This window comes from Pygoscelis adeliae, unplaced genomic scaffold (assembly GCF_000699105.1).
Source record: "Pygoscelis adeliae isolate BGI_AS28 unplaced genomic scaffold, ASM69910v1 Scaffold69, whole genome shotgun sequence".
Classification (NCBI taxonomy): Eukaryota; Metazoa; Chordata; class Aves; order Sphenisciformes; family Spheniscidae; genus Pygoscelis; species Pygoscelis adeliae.
In genome coordinates this window covers 5580810-5604738 of record NW_008825619.1, presented here as the reverse complement: position 1 = coordinate 5604738, position 23929 = coordinate 5580810, and the positions used below count along the sequence as shown (strand labels likewise).

Genomic DNA, 23929 nt, shown 5'->3' with positions numbered 1-23929 from the left:
ATGGAACACCTCTCCTCTGAAGAAAGGCTGAGAGAGTTGGGGTTGTTCAGCCTAGAGAAGAGAAGGCTTCAGGGAGACCTTATTGCAGCCTATCAGTACTTAAAGGGGGCTTGTAAGAAAGATGGGGACAGACTTTTTAGCAGGGCCTGTTGCGACAGGACAAGGGGGAATGGCTTTAAACTAAAAGAGGGTGGATTTAGACTAGATAGAAGGAAGAAATTTTTTACACTGAGGGTGGTGAAGCACTGGAAGAGGTTGCCCAGAGAGGTGGTGGATGCCCCATCCCTGGAAACATTCCAGGTCAGGTTGGATGGGGCTCTGAGCAACCTGATCTAGTTGAAGATGTCCCTGCTCATTGCAGGGGGGTTGGACTAGATGACCCTTAGAGATCCCTTCCAACCCAAACTATTCTATGATTCTATTATAAAATACTGACATGCTTAGCTAGTCAGCCTGAAGTACCAGTTTTGCCTTGGATCACACTGACCTCCAGCTTTGCCCTCCTGAACTCCTCAGCATCTCACAGGCGCTGTAGCTCCAGCTGTTGCTGCCTGACTTACAAAAGCCTCATGACACCCATAGCCTCTCCTGTGGGTGAGGCAATCCCCAAAGGGATTAAACTAACTGGTTTAGGTATCTTTAGAAAAATGTGTGCAGCGTATATATACATAGCCATAGCTAACCTGTATATGCTATGAACACTAATATTCTGAACACCCCCCCCATAAAACTCATTAAATGATAAGGGTTATAAAAAACCCCCTATGTTCACATCATTCTCTATTTTAACATGTATTTTCCTAGTAAAACAGAAATTAGACGTGAGTTTCTAATACTGGAGAGAATCACAATGATGTCAGAATTGGCACTTTATCACTTTTAGGTAGAGATACAGGAAATATTTCAAATAACTGTTTTAAAACTTTCTAACACAACTCTCCTTGTAACAGATCAGCTGTACAAACCATATATAATGTCATGATAAGGTTTTGGTTTAAATGAGCTGCAGAACCTCAGGTTCTCTTTCTAAGTAACGGACACATCCCAAATCCCAAATAATAAAGCTTTATGAGTCACATTCCTCTCTCACTCTCTGCACATACATACAAACATATGCAAATGCATACACACAAATGCAGAAGACATACTGCATGCTTATGATATGTTATTTGTCTAATAAACAGCCCTAAGACTTACATTAACAAACTGTATCCTCAGTCTATGTACCTCAGAGCATAAATAACACAATCTCCTCTTTCTCCAACAAAAAAAAGTGGTTGCAAAAGAGTGTGTTGAGTTTTCTTTCATTCCCGTATGTCAATATGTGGTATAGTTCCTTCCTTAAACCCATGGCAGTTTGTATGAACTGTTAATGAACTCAACAAGCCTGCTGGACACTGTAACATGACTATAATTGATGTAGAACACTAAGAAATTGTTTCAATACTCTTTAAGGAGAAAAAAGCGGTTTCTTTACTAACACATTTGTTCTAATATTTAATTAAAGGCTTTGAACACAAACAGAATTTCAGATAAAATGCAGAACAAAAGGGTATTTCTGGTCACAGAAGTAAAATTTCCATGTAAAATTGAGCACTAAGGAGAATGACACGAGATAAAGAATTAAAAAGAAACTGGACTGCAAAGTCAATTAATGAATAGTTTTAATTTTTTGCTGTCTTCCAAAATAGAGAGTTGTTGCTATTATTCTTGATAAACTCTTAGGCAGATCATATTTTCCTTTTAAGTCTCAGGCACACTGTAATGATGCATAGAAAAGAATATTGAGCAGAAAGACAATGTATGGAACAAAGATTTCAGTGCAACGATTAAACCTCATGACTCCTACAGTTTTTATGAAATACAGATGACCTCAAGGATTTTAAACTGCTATAGCAACCGATTTTCTTCTCTAGAAGAACTGCTTTTTTGTGTATTGCTTTCTAGTAACAGACCTGCTGAAAAGCTGAAGTGATCATCATAAAATGGGTAAGTTCTGTGATATAAGATGACAAGACCTTTGCCTCTCCTGGAGTCTTGTTTGATTCATAAGCTGAACAAATTTGGTTTTAACTAAACCTCCAACCAAGATGGATTACTTTATTTAACAATATAGACAGTGGACTGCACGGATTTTCCCTTGTACAGTAAGTAAAATACATTAAGCTTTGATCTGCATGAAGAGGAATAAGGCTAACGGAACAATTAACATTTTGGCACATACTGTGTAAGAAATATGCCTTCGAGGTAGCGGAGGTTGATGGCAATCTGGTTTATCTCTGCAGTCTCTGTTTTGGTATTTGCAGTCTCTATTTTGGTATTTCTTACTTCTTGGTTTCTCAGAACCAGTTTCTCTTGGCTTCTCAGATGAAGACAAAGTAAGACTAAGACCAACATCCTTTGGAAGACACCTGCTGTGAAATACACGCGATTCATCTTTCCCCTATTACTGTTGCTGCTTCCAGGAGGTCTGTGAAGACTTGGATGTTTAAAGTCAAGCAGAGAACAGTATCTTTGGAAAAAAGCCTAAAAAAAGCTAAAGCGGAAGCTAAAATGCTTCTCTGACACTATTTTTCATATGTTTCTTTTAATAAATTACAGATGATCAATTGTCACATCAGAAATCAAACCAGGAAGAGTTGACTAATAAATCCCACAGAAATCTACCGCGTTAAGCTGCCTTTTGAAGCATTTAATATTTTTAAAGGTGAATTTATTTTTAGCCATTTTTATTTTCTACTAGTTTTTCTCTCAGATCCTTTGTTTAATGAGAAACTGTTTTTGTCCTTTGACCTTCCACTGTGACCCAAATTATTCTTATTGGAGGGAAGCAGGAAAGAGAAAGGACTTACTAATGACAATCATAAGCCTTTTGATCTTATTTCTCAAAATTTTTGAAAAAGCTTCCCCCCAAAAATTAGGCCTTGCCAACACAAAGAGTCATAAAAATTTGAAGTCAACTGCACCGAGAGCCAGATCCAATTTTCTTACAACACAATTAAGTCTAGACATCTCTGAATCAAAAAGAAGTTTGGATTGAGAGAATTTTATCAGACTAGTGTTCAGCCAGGTACTTCTCATCTCTACTATTCTTGTGATTTTCCAGCTCCACAGACAAAACACAAGTTACTGGTGTCAAGCACTGTCACCCCCACGTGCCTTTGGCCAACTGAAAGGCAACATTGCTGTCAGAGCAGGGATATGAAATGGAAGCGTAAAGATAGCCATTGTAACTGGACCCTAATGTTATGAGGGACAGCCACCTTATGGGCACACACAGCTTCAGGAGGCACCATTCTTCATTTTATTTTACTTAATAGATTAAACGTAGTCTGGGAAGTAAATAGGATTATGATACTAAAAACTAACTCTGAGAGTCAGGAAGCCAGAAAGACACAGAATCAGCACACCAAAGAGCCAGAGAAAGGTCTTGCCACCTTCAGGAACTCCTGAATCAGCTTTCCATTACACAATTCATTAAAATTACACCATTATACCAATAGACCATGAACTACCAAGACCTGTCCATAACACTTTGCTCTGAGTAGGGTTTTACCCATTTCCCAGTCACTCTCCTTAGCTCCTTCCCACCCCAGGGAGTGCTGCTTCCACCTTGACAGGCAATCAAAGTGCTCCCTTAACTGCAAACACAGGATTACAGCACCATTCAGCATGCCAGCTGCCCACAGCATCTAAGCAGCCCCAAGGAGAAGGTCTCAAGACCTCCATTTATTCATATTTTCCAATTACATGGTTCAAGATTTTTTTAAAAGCTACTCATTTTTGCTTCCCCCCCCCCATTCTCACTGTGCTATAAAAAAGACATACATAGCCACCACACTAGCAGTTATGCTAGCTTTATTTTCTCCAATTTGACAAACAGATGAGTTTTTGTAAAATGCACAAAACCCTTCAAATACAGACACTGCCAGGAGCTTCTACAGAACTAACAGCTAAAGACTAAAGGTATTTCGAATTCATGAAACTATACCAGACATTGTAAATTGGCCACAGTCTTTTCACCATCCTCTCTCAACAGTTCAAATTACCTTTTACATTTCCTATGAGCACTGGTGCATATAAAACTGCCACCCCCAAAACAGCATTCCTTAAAAACAGATTAAAATCTTTCTGCCCTTCCCTGATACAAGGCGCCTGTAGCAGACACAACCCTCCAAGGGTCAACTCACAAAACCATAAAAATATCATGTTTGCCTCCCAGCTCTTGACATCACCTTTGCTGTCTTTCTATCAAAATACAGCATTTGGGTATAATTCATAGTAACCACAAGCCTTTTGCTTGAACCTGCCATCTACCTTTCAGTCTTTTAAAGAAGTATTTTTCTGTCATCCTGAAGCTATTTAGGCAGCAGATAAAAGCAGTTAATTTCTATGACCCAAATGTCCAGCAGTGTCTCAGGATAAAAGGGAATGCTGATGCCACCACTGCCCACACTGTGTGTAACACATGCCTTCGCAAAGCATCACAGGCCTTACACCACACAACTATCGTATCTTTTAAAAAATGGCTATGTTTTCCATTACAATAGCTTCATTAGCTGATGTGTACGTGCTGAATCAGTCAGCAACTGACTGGCAGGATGAGGGACTTGTAAACTTCCCAGTGAGAACAGCCACACACTTCTGGAAGGGCAGAGTTGCTCTGAGAGTTCTGTGCATGCGGTGGTGAAGGCATCTCTGTCATCTGCATACTTCACAGTCACTCCTCCCTGGCAGCCCCAGATGTACAGTATAATCCTCTCCTGTCAGCTCACACTGCTCCTCCAATCCCAGAAACCGTTCGGCACAGACTGGCACTTCCCAAGCAAGCTCCTGAAGCTGTCTCTATCTTGTCTTCCTCCCCGTTTTCTGCTTTCTGCTGATTAAACTGCTCCATATCACAGTGCTTGTCTCGTGTAAGTGTAGCTGTCCTGCAGTAATGTCCTCAAGGCATCCACACAAGCCACAGAATATTCAAGTTATCAACAGCACGATGTGGAGGGCTGGCTTACCCAACATAATCTTTTATGATTTGGAAATGTCATCCCAAAAGAGACAGCTAATGGGGTCAGGAAAGAGAAACCATGAGATTTCTGTAGTTTGACACCTCCTCTCTAACCCACCCCGTCCCAAACAAAGGACATGAGATTTTTAGGTACCTCCTGCTACATATTCCAACAGGAAGTAATCCTTTGATGCACCGGGCTTGCAGCGACAGCACAAAGGAGGATAAACACGGATAAACATCTATTGCAGAGCACACAATATAGAGGAAATCCACCACGTGGAAGGGTTAATTCATAATAAACTCAAAGCTGGGTGTTCATTTGTATGACTTTACATGGAAACAATTACTTTGAAACTTTCACATCAGTGCATCTGGCTCCAAAGTAAATCCTCCATGCAGACAAGCCAATGCTTTTGTTCAGTTGTACGAGAAGCAGTAAGCCTGCTTGTCAGAACAAGCTAATGAGAGCAACATTTGCTGGTTCACATCTGAAGAAGGCATTTTGTACAGTTGCTTGTGTTTTGGGCACAGCTGTTCCACATCTCTGTCCATACCCTTGCATTCAGTTACCATAAAGCAACTTCTTATAAAACAGCTGACCTGGAATTCATCACGGCTGACTCCTCTTTCTAGAGGATAAGAGAGTAAGATGATGACAAAACACTTCAACTGGATGACACACCAAGCCTTCGAATTTCAAAAAGACCCTAGTCTTGCTAACTCCAGGGGGCATGCACCATGGTGAACACGAAAAGAAACTTATAAATTAAGTTCTCAGCATTCCAAACATTTGAATTATTGAGCCCAAAACTGTCTAAACCATGTCAGCCAACTTTCTGCTAAGAACAGAGTAAGGATATGAGACTGCATGCTTTCACAGGTACAATGGATTTAAAAGAGAACAATTTCCATAGTTGGTATTGATTTTAACAATAACAGGTAATATTTCTATACAGCTTTCAACTCAGCTTAACACTTACAAGCCTTAGAAAAGGTGGGCAAGCATTTCCGAAACCATATTACAGATTAATAGTTACAACCTAGACAGATCTGAATTAGCTCTCAATATGTTAGCTCAAGTACCAGAAGCACCCCACCATGGCAGCCAAGAAAAACGGTAGAGAATACTAAATCTGTGCTCTTACAGTTAGATTGCAGCAGCTGATTTCAAGTACTTATCTCTGTATTATGTTGCAGAAACACCTCGAAAGGTAGAAGATATACATCTAACAACACCCCTCAAGTCAGACAGGAACTGAGTTCTCATATCCTGACTCCCAGCTCCATGCTTGGGCCAGCTGATTAGAAGTAGTTAATTAAATGCCCTGGCAGAAAGCTTATCCCCATTGATGTCACTTGTAAAACTCCTACAGATAATTTGGTCCAACATTTTGTCCCTCTGTTCAGCATTATGTATGCAAAAGCCAAAACACTAGCAGTTCATAGATCAAGGCCTGAAACAAAATGGGTATAGCCTCTGGATTTATATGCCAAACTGGGAGTATAACGGAGTACTTTCAGATTAAAAGGTCCACATGACTGGTTTTTCAGGAAAAGCAGGTTTCAAGATTCTCAGTTGCTAAGCAGTATCATAGCTAATAGCTTAATATGCTTGGTTTTTTTCTCTACGATGCTGATGAAGAAAGAATGTCTTTAATATTAAGTCCACCAAATTTGCTTGATCCAATATATGAAACAGTCTAAGCCTAGAGACAGAAATTACATTTGAAAAGTGGTATTTTCAGCTGCTGTGAGAAGATGATGATGACAGGCACTGCCACTGAGCTCCCTTTTGCACCTGTGTTTAGCTATCATGATGCAGAGAAGGCAAACCGGTCCCCTGACACACACGGAGTCAAACAGCAGTGACAGCATCCTCATCCACTCCATGACGATGGTGAGAAGGGTCAGTATTGATTAAATTCATGTTAGCATTTAAAATGCAACATGCAGCCTGAAATCCTGGAGGGTTCCTTCTCTCCAGTCTACAAAATTAAAACAGAAATTCTACTGCAGAATTGAAAGAATCCTCCAGATCCTCTTGATGAAAACTTGCCGTGACATTAACTTGCCAAAGCAAGAGTTATTTCAGAAAGGTTTTTGAGTCATTTCTCTTAAACAGAAAATAGAGCCAACAAGAAAGAAAAGCCCTTAATGAATTTCACCTTTTTCAGTTCTCGCTTTGCAATTAAAGTCTTTTAGTGGAATTCCACAGGACGTCAAATACTAATTTATGGCTGTTACAGTTTCAAGGAACGGACTAATCTAGCCTAATTTAGCAACCTAGAAGTCAGGTTTCTATTCTAAGATAGTTTTCTGTGCTCCATCTTTGGTCAATGCATAAATAAAGCTTTCTGCAACAGGGTAGTTTATTCCAAAACAAGTATCTCGGATGGATCACCCTCTTCAGGGGCCTGCCTCTCCTCACAGGCTGCCTGGAAAACTATTTTAATTGAAGTATGAACAAAATACCACTACCAAACTACTCCGAGTTTGCTTTATGGGGTAAGCAGTACATCTGTGTGTCACTTAAAATTTCAGTAAAATATCTTGCTAGAAAAAAAAAAGACATTTTACATATGTTGGGATCCTTGTAGACTAATGCATACTCAGTACAATCTAAGATAATCAAGTCATTCATGTTCTAGAAATTACCTATAAACATATTATAAGGCAAATTATTTGTTAGATATATTTCTTCAAGTGTTTTAAAAGAAGGCTTGGTTGGTTAAACTGACTCTTAAAAAGATACAAATTTAACATTAACCAATGATAATGAAATACATGCAACCAATTAATTGATACAGTACATTAATACACCTTCTAATATTTTCGTTTTGCATTGTTGCTCACCTTCAAATATGCAAAAAATTGCTACATTGTGCAATGACTTTAATGTTATCTCAAAGTACTTATTGTTAAGTATGTGTGAAAAGCTTTAAGTCACGGAAACTGTATCAGCAGTAAAAGAAAACCAAGATAAGTAGCTCCTGCTACAATTTTGAACCGACTGCACTTCAAATACATCCTCTTTCTTTAGTATTCTGTTCGCTTGCTCCTTGCCTGGACTGTAACCATACATTTAGAAAACCGAGCTTGTTTCTTCCTCTTTTTCCAACTTCAATAACTTTCTGTCTTGAATGGAACACATCTAGACTGCAGCCATAAGTGACGCTCGTAAAGGTGACCTCTCTTTGTAAGGGAAACTGTAAACATGACTTCTGGGTTTGTGCTTAAAAATAGTTCAGGAGAACATAATATAGTGCAAAAGCCATTGAACATTACCCAGAAATAATGAGTCCTTATGTACTTTGTCTGTAAACCATACTGTATTCATATTTCTGCAACCTTGGCTTTCAAAGGACAACTTGAACACTAATTAAATGTTACCAGTAAAGCAGAGCCAAAGGAATTAGATGGATGAGAATGACCTCCAGGGGATATTTATAATGAATAACCCCGTAATCTCCAGACCTGAGACCTCCTAGGATACAACAGTATCCCTCAATTCTTAAAAAACAAACCAAAATCTTTCACCAGGTTCCTGCTCAGCACCCCCTGGAGTCAGCAGAGGTGGCTTTAATACAGTTTTCTACCTAAGGAAGCTTATTTTCAGTAATGAATGTTTAGAAAGCACACACATAATTAAAATATTAAAATGTAATAAAGAGACAATGTGAAAATTTCTGTATTACGTGCTCCCTTTATCTTCTTGCATTTTCCTGTAGTAAAACCATTACACAAAAGGGACTTTCTTAAAAGACTGGTCTAACTATTTCTAACCCTGTAGGAGTAAAAAGTCCACAATGAATTTGGAGTTGATAGGAAAAGGGCTGAAGAAAAACAAATAATCTGAAAAAAACTGCTCTGACCTATTTGTGGAAAACTTAGAAATAAAGCAAATTTCTTGCTTAGGGACATGCTTTTTCCTAACGAAAAAAGATTTCATTGACATTTTTCAGATACCCTTCCTGGTGGACATTCTGAACCTTTTTTTATTTTTTGGATTTAAGATAGACCGTAGCTGAAATTCTCTTTTCCATTTTCTTTTCCTTCAATAGCATAACTCTTCTCATAAGTAAATGTCCTGACAATGTTTTCTTGGAAAACAATTAAATATCACATTACACTAAAAACTCTGTTTAACATTGAAGGTTGACTTAACATCTAACATTTGTGTATACTTTTGCTCGGAAGTTTTGAGTCTTGCTAAGCTTGTTAAAGCATGATGCTCATCTGGTTATGAAATCTGCCCTTTTTTTCTCATGTAGTTTGGGGTTTTTCTGTTTGGCATACTATGATCTTTATGTCTGTATTTTGAAAGTAGATTAATTTTTTCCACACTCTGCAATTATAAAGACAAATCGTTTCTTCACTTTACAAAAAGCTTTGAGGGAAAGCTGCATAAAAATAGCTACAGAATTTCACATCATGAATATAAAATATACCTTGTTATACCTAATCAGCAAGAGACCATGCAATCACAGAAAAAAATCAGTGTTGGAATATCAATTTTTCATTGATGTGCTGCACTGACCATGAGATGGTACAGTGTAAGATCCTGAGGGAAAGGAGGAAGAAGAGTCCAAGCTAAAGAGCAGACTTCAGCTTGTCCAGGGCACTGGTGGGGAGGGTCCTGTGGGATGCAGCTCTGAAAGGCCAGAGCCCAGTAGGGCTGGGTGATCTTCATGGAGAGCCTCCTCCAAAGGCCAGAACAGTCTACTCCAATCCGCAAGGAAGTGGGCAAGCACAGCAGGACACCAGTGTGGCTCCACAGGGAATGCCTGACCGAGACCCAGCACAAAAACGGAAGCCAAGCCAACCAGAGATGGAAATGGAGAGAGGTTACTCAGGAGAAACAGAGAAGCCCTACCTGACCAGGCAGGGATGGAGTTTGCAAAGCTCAGCTGGCACTGAAACTGGTACAGGACATGAAGGGTAACAAGAAGGGCCTCTACAGCTACATCAGCAGTGAAAGCCAAGGGAAATATGAACTCGCTGCTAAATGGGGTGGGCAACCTAATGAAGGACACTGAATGCTTTCCTGGCTTTGGTCTTTAGTGGCAAGGTCTGCCACCCTCATCCCTGAGGTTAGTGGCAGAATTTAGGGAACAGAGGTAGACAAAGACTGAATTAAGGATTGCTTAGGCAAGAGGGACACTCACAAGTCCATGGGCCTAGATGGCATGCTTCTAAGGATGCCAAGGGAGTTGGCTCTGTCTTGTAAAAGCTGATCTCTATCATCTTTGAAAGGCCACTGGTTAAGAACTGAAACATCTGCCCAATGTGGTTGTGAAATCTCCATCTTTGGAGATATTAAAAAATTGATTCGACAAGTGCTGAGTAGCCACATCTAACTTTGACACTAGCTCGCTTTGAGCAAGAGGTTAGACTGCATGACCTCCAGAAATCCCATCTCAATTCTCCTATGATTTTGTGATTATGCCCATTGCCTAACCTATGCATCTAAAACATACTCATTGCTGACCACAGATATACTGCTACCAGCTGGAAAACAAGATTTCAAAATTGCATCCATGCACATTGAAAACTGAAAGCAAGCATTTTCAAAGTTGCAGATGTATCTAACCCATATGAAAACCTTCTATTATACAGAAGGGATTAATTGGTGTAAAGAATTGCTTCTGCTATGGTGTCAGGACTGTACAGTGACAGCGTCTAATCATTCCAGGTGTCCCCATTGGCATGAAAAGAAAGCTCTTCATTTCAAATGCTGTGATAGACAACCCCAATACATTCCATTCTGAGTCTCAGCAAAGAATGAGTCTCTGTCAAAATCCCAACGGCAGATAGATTTTGAGAGCAGAGGTAGAATTACAGAGTAAGAAAAGTGTCCCCAAAAGCTTCCCCTGGAATGCAACAACATTTAATATAAGACACTACTTATGGAGTCAACATAATCGGGAAAGGTGATATTCTTATTCAGTTTCTCATTTGAAGGCAGACAGAGAATTCAGCCACACAATAAACTCAGTTTGTCTCAGGCCTAATCAGTCTATTTTCCTTGTTGTTATTACTACATATTGCTGGCAGCAGAGAAATAAGATAGAGATCCTAATTCTGATTACTTACATATCAAAGAATCAGGGAAAGAATGAAGACTGCAATATGATCACTTTGTGAAGAAACAAAGACATCAAAAATGAGTTTAAGACCCATTTGTGAGGCTTATGCTGATGGTCAATGCAGAGCATAGGACAGAAATTTATTAGGAACAGGACAATTCCTGCAGTTCATGGAGTCTCTTTGTCACAAAAAACAAGAGTGTCAGTCCCCTCTTAATGTGCTGTGTTTCTGTTAGTTGACTTGCAGGTTAACGCTTTTTTTTTTAAATCTGAAAATGTGTTGCATTTTGTCCAAACCCGCTTAACATAGATAAAGGCATGAGTGTTGCTGGCATCTTTATACCATTTCCGTATCTCCTTTGGAAGTTCGCTTCACAGCTGAATCCCCAGCAAATGAGCACCCATTTGCTCAAATTGTGATCTGCAAGAGGAGTACAACTATCATGACACCTCCTGCCCAAATTTCTGGAAGCAAATGTGACTTTTCAAAATTACATGGGTAACACTGACAACAGTGACAGCTACCAGTTCTGAGGACAGGTACCTGCACAGTTAAAACCTGAGTATCTCCCAGGAATCAACTAGACCCACCAATTCAGAGTTTACACCAATGAGAAGGAAAATACAGAAACAAAACTGGTGTCCGGCAACCAGGCTACTGGAATTTAAAATAATAATTTTTATGTTTAATTTTTTAATTACTAGCCATTTTTCTATGCAATGCACTAACATTTCTTGTTACTCAAAATGCAAAACTTATTATGCGAACCACATCACATCTTTTTCTACATCCTGAGCATTTGTCAGTCCCTGTCCTTTCTTTCCTTCTACATCCCATTACAAATATTGACATTTCTCCTTTCCTGCACTCTCCACAGTCACTTTTTTGTCTTGTTTTCTGCCTCCTATCTACACAGGCCTGCCTGCTCTTTCCACACAAACTCACCTACCTGCAATCCATCCAAACACTCTTCGAGCTTCTCTACCATATTACCATTAACATGCACTCATCTGCTCTCAAAAATCACCCCACCACATTTTCTTTCCTCTTCACGTAAGACAGACCTGACTCAACTTTCTTCATGTAAAAAAAAGCAATAGAGCAACAGTGACCAGAGCTGCCTTGTTCCAGGAATTACCTTTTCAACAACCCATACCAAATATAAATACCGGGAGAATACTATTCCTCTTTTGATACCCAAGAATTTTGGAGCTGTTCCAATATCTTATTATATTTTTTCAGCTACCCAGAGGACATTTAAGAGGACAGTTCATTTCAATACTAAAGTACTTCACCATTCTTCACTACGACTAAAATAACATTATGTTCTCTTTTCTCAGCCACGAGAAGGCAAGACTTGCTTGCTGTATTATCAAATGACTGCACAGGCAATAAGCCACTGGGTTCATAGTTGAAGTGACAGGACATCAACTACCTGACAAGGTCGATGACTCTCTCCCTTGGAGCAGTGCTGACTGGCTCATCATTAATCATTATGATCTGATCCCCTGGTATAAGCTTTCCTTCAGAGGGGCCGCCTGGAGACAAAAAAAAAAAAGCACAGGTTAGCAGACCATTGTAAATGCACAGACACACTCTGTTGTTCACATACTATGAGTGGTTTTTTTCTTCAACTAATGGCGTGTTTAACACTAACACTACTTCTGACATTACCAGTACTTCCTCACCAGGAAAATCTTGAAAGCCAGTAGTTTAGCAACTTCTACTGAAGTTCCTCAAGTTAATTTCCAAACCCATATCTAGCCACCTAAAAATAAGAGCTTGATTTTCTGGAGGGCCAAAAGGACCCATAAGAGACGGCCTAATTCACCCTTTAAGGTGTGATCAACCATACCTTACTCATCCCTGACCAATGTTTGTCTGATATTCTTGTAAGACCACCTTGAGGATGACTCCCTTTTCCTGTAAATAAATAATCCTGTTTAACTACTGTTAAGATCAGGAAGTCTTTTTCCCAGGTGTCTACACCAGATCTTCCTTGTTGCAACACATTGTTTCCTGTCCCAGGCAAAGTAACACTGGAGAACGTCTTAATCCTCTTTCCTATGCAACATCACTTACATATTTGAACGTCATTTGCAGGTCTCTCCTCTGACTTTCCTGTTCTGGGCAAAACAAACCTGTTTCCTTCAGGTTTTTTTCTTTCCTTCTTTCCTTTCCTTTTTTTTTTTCTTTCCTTCAGAAGACAGTAAGTTTCTATACCTCCAGCCTCTGAGTCTCTTTTCCTCTGGATTCCTACCACTTGGTAAACACAAGTTTTACGTACATCCAAAAGCATTGCCACTTTCAGTTAGACACAGATATTTAGCATCAGTCTGAGTAGACAATCAGACATGCACAGGTCTATGTGCTTTGGATTCTGACACTGCTGAAATGCATATTGAGTTTATGCTTTATAAAATGTACATAATACTTTGCTTCTCAGCACAATTACACGCCCAGAAGAGGGTGTGACATTGCAACTGCAAGTGAAAAGGTATATCCTCTCTAGTCTTCTGTCTTTAAACTCTGCAATGATGATATATAAAAAACCCAGTAATGTTACCAATATGAAGATAAAGTCTCAAAAGAAAATGTTTCAGTATCAAAACCAATTCATTTAACAATTGAGCTAATGCTGTTCCTTTCCTCTGTTTGCTTTCAAAACTTTACTTCACTTATGTATCCAACATAAACGGACACAAATCCATGTAGGAGAATGTTGTTCTGAGCTCATCTGTCCTCCTATTCACTTGGAACAGAATATAACAAACACCTTTTCCAAACTAAACGTTAACATAAAACTACATTAATAATGCTAACTTGGGAGAAAAGAACTGTCTGGATCTAGTTCATATATTAGTTAGATTGCTCATTTCATCTGAAAGCAATACAAATATAATCAATGCACGCCATGTGGGTAAATGACATCAGAACTTCACAGTCAATTTTGCCTCTCCTCTGCTCTCTGTGGGAGTTCTGGAGAACGTATCGAACAAGAGCAAAGTCAAATCCCTGCCCTTGGCTCCAAGGCAATTCTACGTAACAGCTGAACTTTTAAGCATAAAGAGCAGGAGCCCGCTCTTTGAGAGACTGAGCAGTCCCAGGTCTGGTCACCTGTAAGTTCAAAAATACCACAAACCTCACTAATTTTCACTCCAGGTAAGATGTTTAGGGATCTATTTTGACCTGGCTTTTTGCCACATAGCTATACAGAAGTATTCATTAAAAAAAAAAAAAAAAAAAAAGCCAGCAGTAACACCCCCTTTTTCAAAACCAAATATTATAATTAGAACCAAATATTATAGGTAGAAACCTAATTTCTCAGTGAGAAGCTGATGATAAAAAGAATGAAATCTCGCAACTCAACATACCTCTTGAAAACACTGGTTCAATGGCAATGAAGGTGACATCAAACCAATATAAACGTAACAGGGAGAAGAACTTCTTTCCTTGAATGAAGTGGGTCAACTTTTTTCAGGCAAACAATAGTAATGGCTCAGAGCAATAACCTAAAACTGGCTTTTTGTTAACACATTTACATAACGTTCAAAAATGAGTGAAGAAGGGAAACTATTCAGTAATACAAGGCTTAAAATCCTACCTAGTATTCGTCATTACTTTGTCTGCCTGAATATTTTAACAGTACTCAAATTTGTAACTGTATTTCATCTCAGTAGTTTAAGTCCAAGTTTGCTTTTGTTGGGGTCAGGTGGGGAAAACATACCTGGTGTTACTGAGCGTACAACAACTGGCTTTTCACTACCAGCCACAAACCCAAATCCTAGCACGGGATCCCTCCTCATTTCCACTTTCCGAGGGGCTGGAGGGGTTATTTGGCAGCTCTCTATTCGAGGGTCTTCAAATGTGGCTGATTGTGTCATGTGACTGTGAAAAAAAATAAAAGATGGAAAAAGGAAAAAAATCATTAAAACATGATTTTGTGGTATCTACTTGAGGCAAGCAATTTCTGCAACGATACGGGATGAATACCTGAAATGTTCTCACTATAGGAATGAAAACATCGACTTAATAATTTTCTATTAGATTTTCTTATACATAAAGTAATAACCAGACCTGCTGGCAGGTCTCAAATACTAATCAATAGTATCAACCTATAAAGAGGTCTCTCTTTGACAGCATACATTTAATCATACCCCATATATGAAAGAAAAATAACCCAACAATAAAGCCTTTGTCGTCTGTGCTTGAATTTTTCATCCTTCATTTTTTGGAAGGGAAAATATTAATAGAGTGACCTGTTCATAATGTAAAACACATAAAAGTCTGCCAGCCTTTTACAAGTAGAGAGGACACACATTTAAATTTTGCTTTCTAAAATGTTAAGCGAGCTTCCAAGCTGAGTCCTCTCAAACAGACTACCTAAGGCACAGGTAACACCTCTATATTTACTACTCGGGTAGACTCTCCGAAGTCACTCCAAACTGTTCCAGGGCAAAAAAAAGATACTAAGAAAATATATTTATCAGCAATTACTAAAATACTTTACTTTCAGCTACAGTGTTATGACAAAGCTTACTTATTGTACCCAGAAGAAAAAATTCTCATGGCTGGAGGGAAAGATCTTGATTTTTCAAGCAGAAAATAAAAAGGATGAAAGCTATCCAACATGACACATTCATGGAAGAGGTCATGGTTTAAAAGCATAGAGACTTCTAAATTAACGTTAATAAACACTGAAATGTGACTGAAGCTGTATGTAGACTGAACTGGAACACACTTCGTGTTTCCCACCCAATGCCTGGAGCTCCCCGCTGAATCACAGCTGCCAATTCCCAGTGCCGATTACACAGACAAACAGACCACTCCAGTGTCATACCCTTTCAAATGCCATTAATTGAACTCATACGCTTCAGGAAACCTAGTCACTGCTGCAGACAACAAGCAATACCTGGTCAGCTTAGCATGAAGACAGACTACAGCTCATGGCATCAGGTTACTGCAGTCTTGACAGAGCTCAGATGGTTATTTGTTTAAAGTTGCCCGGCCAAGAGTTAACTCTTTTTTTTATCTTCAAGAGACTGTAAATCTGCAGGCCCTGAACTAACTCCAGCTCTCGGTGGATAAACGCAGTAGGCAACGGGAGCCAAGTCCCAACCCCATCTGCAGGGAGGGCACAGGCCCCTGTGCTGAGAAAGGTAATGGCCAGGTGCCCAACCTAAGAACGCTGCAAAGGACATCAGAGAGGCAGGTATCCCTACAGCAGTAGGCAGCATCATCAGTTTGAAAGTTGGTCTCCTCATAAATAATTAACAATATGAAAATCAAGTAATTTTCCCATATCCTTGATAATCTTACATATAACATGTTATAACATGAGAGTTAGGGGACGTCCCACGTGACCAGAATTGCTGCTCTCACCTCCTGTCCCTTTTCCACCTTCAAATACAATTCCCTGAAGAACTCCAGACAGGCGGTCCATAAGGAGAAAGGCATCATTCAGAGATCTGTTTTCAGTGTCAATGACATGCAAAAACTTCTTTGATCTTTCCCCAATATATACACCTTGGACATGACATCAATTTCCACACTCTCCATGATCTGCTTCTATTACTGATACATAGAAGAGCAGCAAAACCTCAGTAAACTCTCAGTGGGAGTTTATTCCTGTGACTGGATTTTTCTCAGGCTTTTCTTCAAAGAAACTCTCTATCCCTATCATTAGATTCAGTCTACCTAAGAGTAACATGCTGCCTTTTTATGCATATGATCAGAGGTAGCGGAAGCTACTTCCTTACAAAAACAGGGGAGAGAGAGTATCTCTGTGCTCTCCTAGTATCTGCATAAGGTGAAGTCAGCAAAGAAAACATATTTTCTTTTACTAGGTAGAGCACCGCATCTGATACTTCATTCTCCCCCTCCTCCCGTTCCTCCAGTTTTTGTTAATTAGTTTTAGATAGTTTTCTGTTATGTTTATTCAAAAGCACTGTTAGAAAATCTAGAGAGTTTTATGCAGACTCTTTATGAAATCTGTCTTCAAGACCTCACAGCCACCCTCCTCCCCATCAACTCCTATTTATGATTTGGGCTTCTAGATATTCAAATATTTCGTCTTTCAAATGGGACACTTTCTGAGGTGTCACTGGTATTTCAAAAACTATTTCGACTTGTGAACTTTGCTTTGGTAGAGAATACGAAACTCTGCATTTGTCACCTCTTTTAGGTGACAGCCTTACCAAACTTCCCACAAAGTTAAAATGTTCTATTTAATAATTTCTTCCTAACAGGTGTTTCCATTTCTGTAATTGGGGCACTATGAGCTGATGCTGTCTCCAAAGAGGAAATGCCGTGTTCACAAGCAACTTGAAAATACCGCTTCAGCCTTTGAGAACTACTTTCCTGCCATGGTACATACTCTCTCTTCAAGCACTTGTGTAGTCTGGTTTGAAAACTAAATCATCAAGAAAAAAACCCCAGAACAACCCCTGAAAAACCCCACCAACAGCTGCACTTCAGATAACAAATTCCAAGAGCACACACAGAGATTTGCTCAAAAGAGCAGCTCTGCTAGTGGATGCCTCGCTCCAGCCACTGCATCAGCTTGTACTGAGAATCTGCAGCAGCACAGCATCACTTACTCAAAGCCTAAGCAAGAGGATCAGCGAGGAACAGTCCATCATGATTCTGAGTGGCACAGCAGGTTTTACTGATTTTTAAGGTTATCCACCTTCAAACGTATCACCTAAAAAGGCTTTGCATCTCATGCTTCCGCAGCTTGCTGCATCAGATATTCTCATATCATTCAGTACGTTGGAAGTGTATTTCAAGAGAGCAGCAAGATATATGAATATGATCCCAGAAAAGATTAGATGAATACTCAAAGCTTTGCGTGATGGTACATTGACAAACCCTTTTCCTCCTGCGGCTAGCCCATTATTGAGATGCCAGCTGCAGTATCATAGTTCAAGACTAATTTGAATTTTGCGTTGGAAGTATTTGATCTCCATCTCAGCTATGGAAAATATTGGCTCCTGAAGAATAACTCTGCTAAGAGTTCTAAACCAGAATCTAATAAACTTGGACTCAAAACAGCCACCTTGGGGAACCTTACACAGAGCATCACAGTGAAACATCTTATAAGAATAACTCCAACACTACAAACTTCCCATTTGCTTCAAACACAGTAAAAAAAAGTGTTTAGAAGGTACTGTGCCTAGATTATACCTGAAGATTTATATTTCTGGAGGAAAAATGTAAGAAAAGGAAAAAGGCTAGGATTTTAAGTATGAACTGTTCTTTCCACATACACAAACACAAGCTGCCCTTAGATCGTCTTTTCAAAAAGACACTTATTTCCTGTCATTTTCAATGACTGAGATGAGTCTCTGCTTTACAAAAGGCTATCTTCTCTGATGTACTCTTATTGAGAGCAGTGGGAGACAGCTGCCATTATTAGGGAGAGTAATTCTTAGAGAATTTCTTGAACAGAGATTTTATATACCAGCCTCTTCCGAGAGATAAACTACTAGCTATGGAAAATCATAGCAGAAGTATAATTCCATGTACTTAAGCTCAAAAGCTCTCTGTGGCAACTACTCTACTCAAAAGAGAGGGTAGCAGGGGAAACGAAAGAGAAGGCATCTGAGTGTGCATGCACTGACACACAGAGCAGAATGGAGGCATTGCAGGGTGGCATAAAATTAGTATGCACGTTTATCCCCAAAGGGACCTACGGTGAGTGAAGGAGGAAGAAAATTAGGACAGAAGAGTACCTTGGGGAACACTGACCAGCTGCGACAAGGCGGCCAGCACCTGCAAACACAATTCAGCTGCCCAGGCCATTATGGGGAGCCTAACGTAACAAGTGCATGCCTGAATTCACACTCGGGAAAGTCGGAGGTATGGTTTAAGGCTGGCACTTTGAATCTTCAGATCATTAGCTTCATAATGATTAACTTGGTAACACTTTCTATGGAAATCTTCTTAGTATTTTCCTCATTCAAATTACACGCTGAATAATCCAAGGAATATCTAAACAAAGACTGTAACTAAAATGAGAGCTTGATTTAATAATGCATATTAGTAATTAAAAGCAAAGTATCCGAGCACAATGCTTTTTCAACCTTTGGATTTTGACATGTCATTCCCTGACACTTAGGGATTAGTGGGCTAATTCTGACAGGTTTGTCTATGGCAGCTAAGAAAAGCCTGTCCTCAGCAGGCTGAAATTTGTTATGCAGGAGTTTGCATTTCTACAGCAGAATGCTTAGGGGTCTAACTCTTCTAAGAAACTGAAAACTACGGCATGAATCCAGTGACCCTGGTTATGATCAACATTATTTTGGAAATACATAACAACGGCACCCGAACAACTTTAGCTCCATTCTGCAATGACATCCAAAAGAAGAGCAGAAAAGGTGATACCTCAAGGTGAGTTAAATACAGCTGCATGCCCACAAACACTAAAACATCTTAACCGTAATCAAATGGCTGTTGCATCATATCATGACAGCGTGGAGACAGGCTGCATTTTGGTGTTTCATTTTGTATTTCTATATTACAGCTTGTTTCAATTACTTCAGAGGTTAACACCAATTCTCAATTTTGAGAGTTTTAATCCTTAGCTTTTAAATAGTTACAATGTCTATGGTATACAGATTGACTTACAAAATAGACTCTGTTTTGACTTGAGGCACAGCAGGTGTAATCCTGGTCAACGATGGAGGAGAGTCTGTGGGAATGTCAAACCACTCATGGGCTGATGAGTGGAAGTGGGCGAGAAGGATGGAGATAAGGACTTTTTATCAAAGGTTTAATTCAGAAATAACAAAACCACTTCAAATTGTTGAGTGCTGTTAAAATCCTGTCTCATTAACTCAGAGGAGGTTGAGGATCTGCTTTGTTGATTGCAGTTGTGATTTTCAAAAAGACCTATGCAAGTTAAGGACACCGAACAAACCTTCATTTACAGTTGTCCACCTGAATCCCTGAGATTCAGGTGGACAAGACTCTGCCCATCCTGCCCCGAAACTACATCTTGGTTCATATGCTATTAAGAGCCTTGGATTGTGCACTCAAAATTCCTTTGCAACTGGATGTCGTAGAAGCTACTGCAGCAACAGAAGAAAGTAGATTTGATTGTCATTCAATCACCTGTCTTCAGGAATTAACTGTAAGTAAAATGGCTTGAGACTCGAGACAATATTATGGAAACTGATAACAACATGAGGGTATTTTATAGTTTTCCCCTTGATAATCTGGAAAGACTATCAAAACAATGATGACAGTTAAAAGGAAACTGTCATAGGTGAGAACAAATACATAAACTCTCCGGAAGATGAAAAACTGACCTTCATTTATTTATCTTAACTAGTAGCTAAATATGAAAAATAATCTTCTTCCTTCCTTCCTTCTCTCCTCAAGTTCCTGGCGCCTCTCAGTATACCTCAAGTTAATTTATTTTCTCCAAGAAATCCCACAAGAATTATTAAAAACTAGGACACAAGTGTCAAAATCATGCATCAACTGTATCTGTCTTCTAGTTGGAGATGACATTTCAGAAAAAAAGTGCCCAAATAGTTATTCCATTGCTGAGTAAAATTGCTGCTCTTACAGAGAATCTGGTGGCTTGACAAACTTTTTTTTGCTCCATTTTGCAGCAAACTAGAGAGTTGCTCACAGCTCCAGAGTTCTTTTTAGACATATTCAACAGACAAAAGTTTTATTTTCAGCTGTTCAAAAAGGAGTCAACTTTTAACACTTCAATAAAATATTCCCTACGTTTTATCTGTTTTCGTGCAGGTGTGTATGCTGAGAATTCAATATCACAGGCACAAAATATAACTGGGAAGATTTATCAGATTTTTTTTTCTTTATTTCTTTCTAGGACTATTTTTATGCCCCGGTGTCAATTCTATTTTTTTCATAAGCTTCTTCAGCAGTTAAATCCTCTAAAGTCAGGTCATTTTATAGCACCCTAGAAAATGTTTGGCATATGCCATCTGGATGAACATATGGTAAAAATGTAATTAGAAAGAAAAAGGTTTGCTGGTTTCAGAAGAAGTTGGTGACAGCTTTTTGATAAAATTGGATACAGGGAAATCTGACACGTAAAAAATTTCAAAATCCACTCTTCCTCCACTGCCGAGCATGATGTGCAATCTAAAGCAACACAAAGTGAAGCAAAATCACAGTGAATAAAACTGACATGAATACAAATTTAGAGGGATAAAAAGATTTATGCTCAGCTTCAGGCAGGCACTGGGAGAAATACACTGAAAGTATATTTTACTGTCACAATTAGCACCCTCATATTGAGAATATTACATGTGTAATATGTGAATGCTTCTGCAATCTGCAAATACTGTATATGAATGCTATATATTGGGAAGAAAACAAACTTTACTTGAATCCCACAAAGACAGAGAAATAAGCCTCAAGCCCCAACTGCAGACTAGCAGCTGTTTGTTTTGAGTTTTGTATCTACAGATTGCCAGAGAGGTTCCCTTTTATTTTGCTTCTCTCGGGATGGCCACAAGCATTGCTGGAGCTCTGTTCACAATGAACATTGAGTTTCCTGCCTGCTGTATTGAGATGGGGCTTTTCAGGCACAGCCAAATAGCAGAAATTGCATAGAAACATCTCGGTGAAAATTGGCCATGGCAAAGAAAGGGCCATAGAGGATGGGAAGGAAAGATATGAAGGGACCCTGCAGAGAGAAGTTATGAATATCACAAGATGAGTTAGAGAACAAAAAAAGGACAAGAATGAAAAAAAGAAAAATGCTTTTCAACACTTGACTATGTTAGAAAAAAATCTCAAAGGAGAATCTCTCCCAAAGGAAGAACACAGGAGCTCCCAGCAACACTGGCCACCTGAATGCTGGAATTGCCTCCTCTGTAGGCAGAGCATGATGCCAGCCTCTGCCTTCCTTACTGCCTGAAATGCACAGCCAACACTGGTGCACCAACAATGAGTATGTCTAAACTGCACCCGTACACATATGGCATACAATGCACACTGACAGCCCCCCCTTAATGTGTAATTATGCTGCTACACACTGTACTGAATGGCATTTCTGCATCCAGTATTTTTTCCCGTCAACCTTTTCCCACCAGGGTAACACTGGCTTCAGCAGAGACGCTCCTGGTTTGGAAGCCTGCAAGTGGTGATTCAGTGGCCCACTCTGTTGGCTTGAGCAGGTTTTCACAGCCAAAGGAAGCTCACAAATTTTTCATATGTACTAGACGGTGGCTGAAGAGCCAGCTGCCTCCCACAAGCAATTCCAGGGCAAGCCCTGTGCTGGGGCTGCGTGGGCACAGGGAAACCTCACCATCGGAGGGAGCAAGGCAGCAGAAAAGGCTGAGACTAACATCAGCTGGTTACACCAAGGGTCTCAAAAGCACCACCAACTGGGCCTTGCCTTTTCCTGGAACAGAGATTTAGGACCACACTAAGTCACTGGCATTTGCTTCCTGGAAGGAGCCTTTCAGCAAGTCGGCTCTCGCGTGTGCAGCCTGGGCTGGTGGTACAGCTCAGGGAGGCAGGGTGCTCAGCCACCTGCCTGGCCCAGGTCCTTCAAGAAGGAAATCATATGAGTTGTTTTTGTTAGAGATCAGAATTACTGGCTCTCCTCCAAAGCAGGAATTTCTCACACTTACTGGGGTAGGATCTGAAGTACACCTTGGGTTTTTTTTCCCCACAAAAGGCATTTTTCTTTATGTGATCTGAGCAACTCCATTTAGGATAGCGAACTATGTTGAGGCCTTTAAAGATGAGCTGAAATGTAGCTTTTCATTATCTTCCATATATGCATCAATAAACCCTGTTGCAACTAAAGACATAGCAAGGGAAAAAAATAAAATTTGCTGAACTGCAAATACACAATAAATTCATTTGGGCCGAACGTGTCCTCTGGGAAAGAGAACAAACAATTCCTATTCATCCTCCTTTTGAGAGGTTTCACACTAACCCCATCAACAGCAATCTGTTGGCTCCTGCCTAGCCAAGCTCTGAAGCAAACAGCACGGACCTACGCTGAGGGCCGCCAGCGTTTCTCACCCAGTGAGGAAAAGGAGCTGCCATCTCCAACTCAACATGAACGATTTGTCCAACTGAAATGTTAAAAAAAGAAAGGGGGAGGAGAAACACCATGGAAATAGACTCTAAGGTACTGATTAGATTAGGAAAGCTCCTGACTAAAAAGATCTGGTCTGGTGCAATGCTGGAGGCTTGCTTTGACATGCACATGTCATTCCCTGTAAATGCTAAGTGAGGGTACCCTGATAACATGGTAAGAAGGCAGAATCCAGATTTAATGTGCCCATTGTAACCCCCTGGTACAGCTGGGCTTGGCATGAACAAACAGCTGAAATACCAAAGCCCCTGCTTCAGCATCTCTGTATCTGCGTAACTCCTGGTAGCTCAGAGTACAGTTACGAGCATATGGAAATAAGCGCTTACAACAGAAGTAAAACACCTTTTTTTCCTCCTTTGAACTTAATCTTCCTCATTCTTTCAGCAATTGAATGGATGAGCAGGTCACAGAAAGGGCTCTGAATTATTTACTGATTTCCTTCCTTTTCGCAGTTTACACTGAAGGTTCCTGAACCAAAGCCGGCCCTTCTAGTGGTACCACATCAACCCAGCATTTCATCTATCACCTCTTCAGCAAAATGCAGCTTTTCTCAGGTGAAAACTGAACATCAGCTGAAAGCAACAATCAGGTGAAAGTAGCAACATATGGGTTAGCAGATACAAAGTGGGTACTCAATACTGCAGTTGCCTAGTTTATCTACAATCATGTATTTAAAGGTTCAGGGATATAAACTACTATATCATTCTGGTGGGTACGGCTCTCTGCACTCGGAAGCA

At 39.8% G+C, this 23929-nt stretch overlaps 1 protein-coding gene across 1 annotated transcript in view; it reads right to left on the bottom strand.

The window, feature by feature from the left end:
• The window catches only part of FRMPD4 (FERM and PDZ domain containing 4), a 113641-nt gene that overhangs the window by 53003 nt on the left and 36709 nt on the right, over positions 1 to 23929 (bottom strand). Inside the window, exons 2-3 of the mRNA XM_009333397.1 lie at positions 14823 to 14983; positions 12531 to 12633 (exon numbers count right to left, since the gene is read on the bottom strand). Of these exons, the coding sequence (XP_009331672.1) occupies positions 12531 to 12633; positions 14823 to 14983 (264 nt within the window). The remainder of the gene's footprint in view (positions 1 to 12530; positions 12634 to 14822; positions 14984 to 23929) is intronic.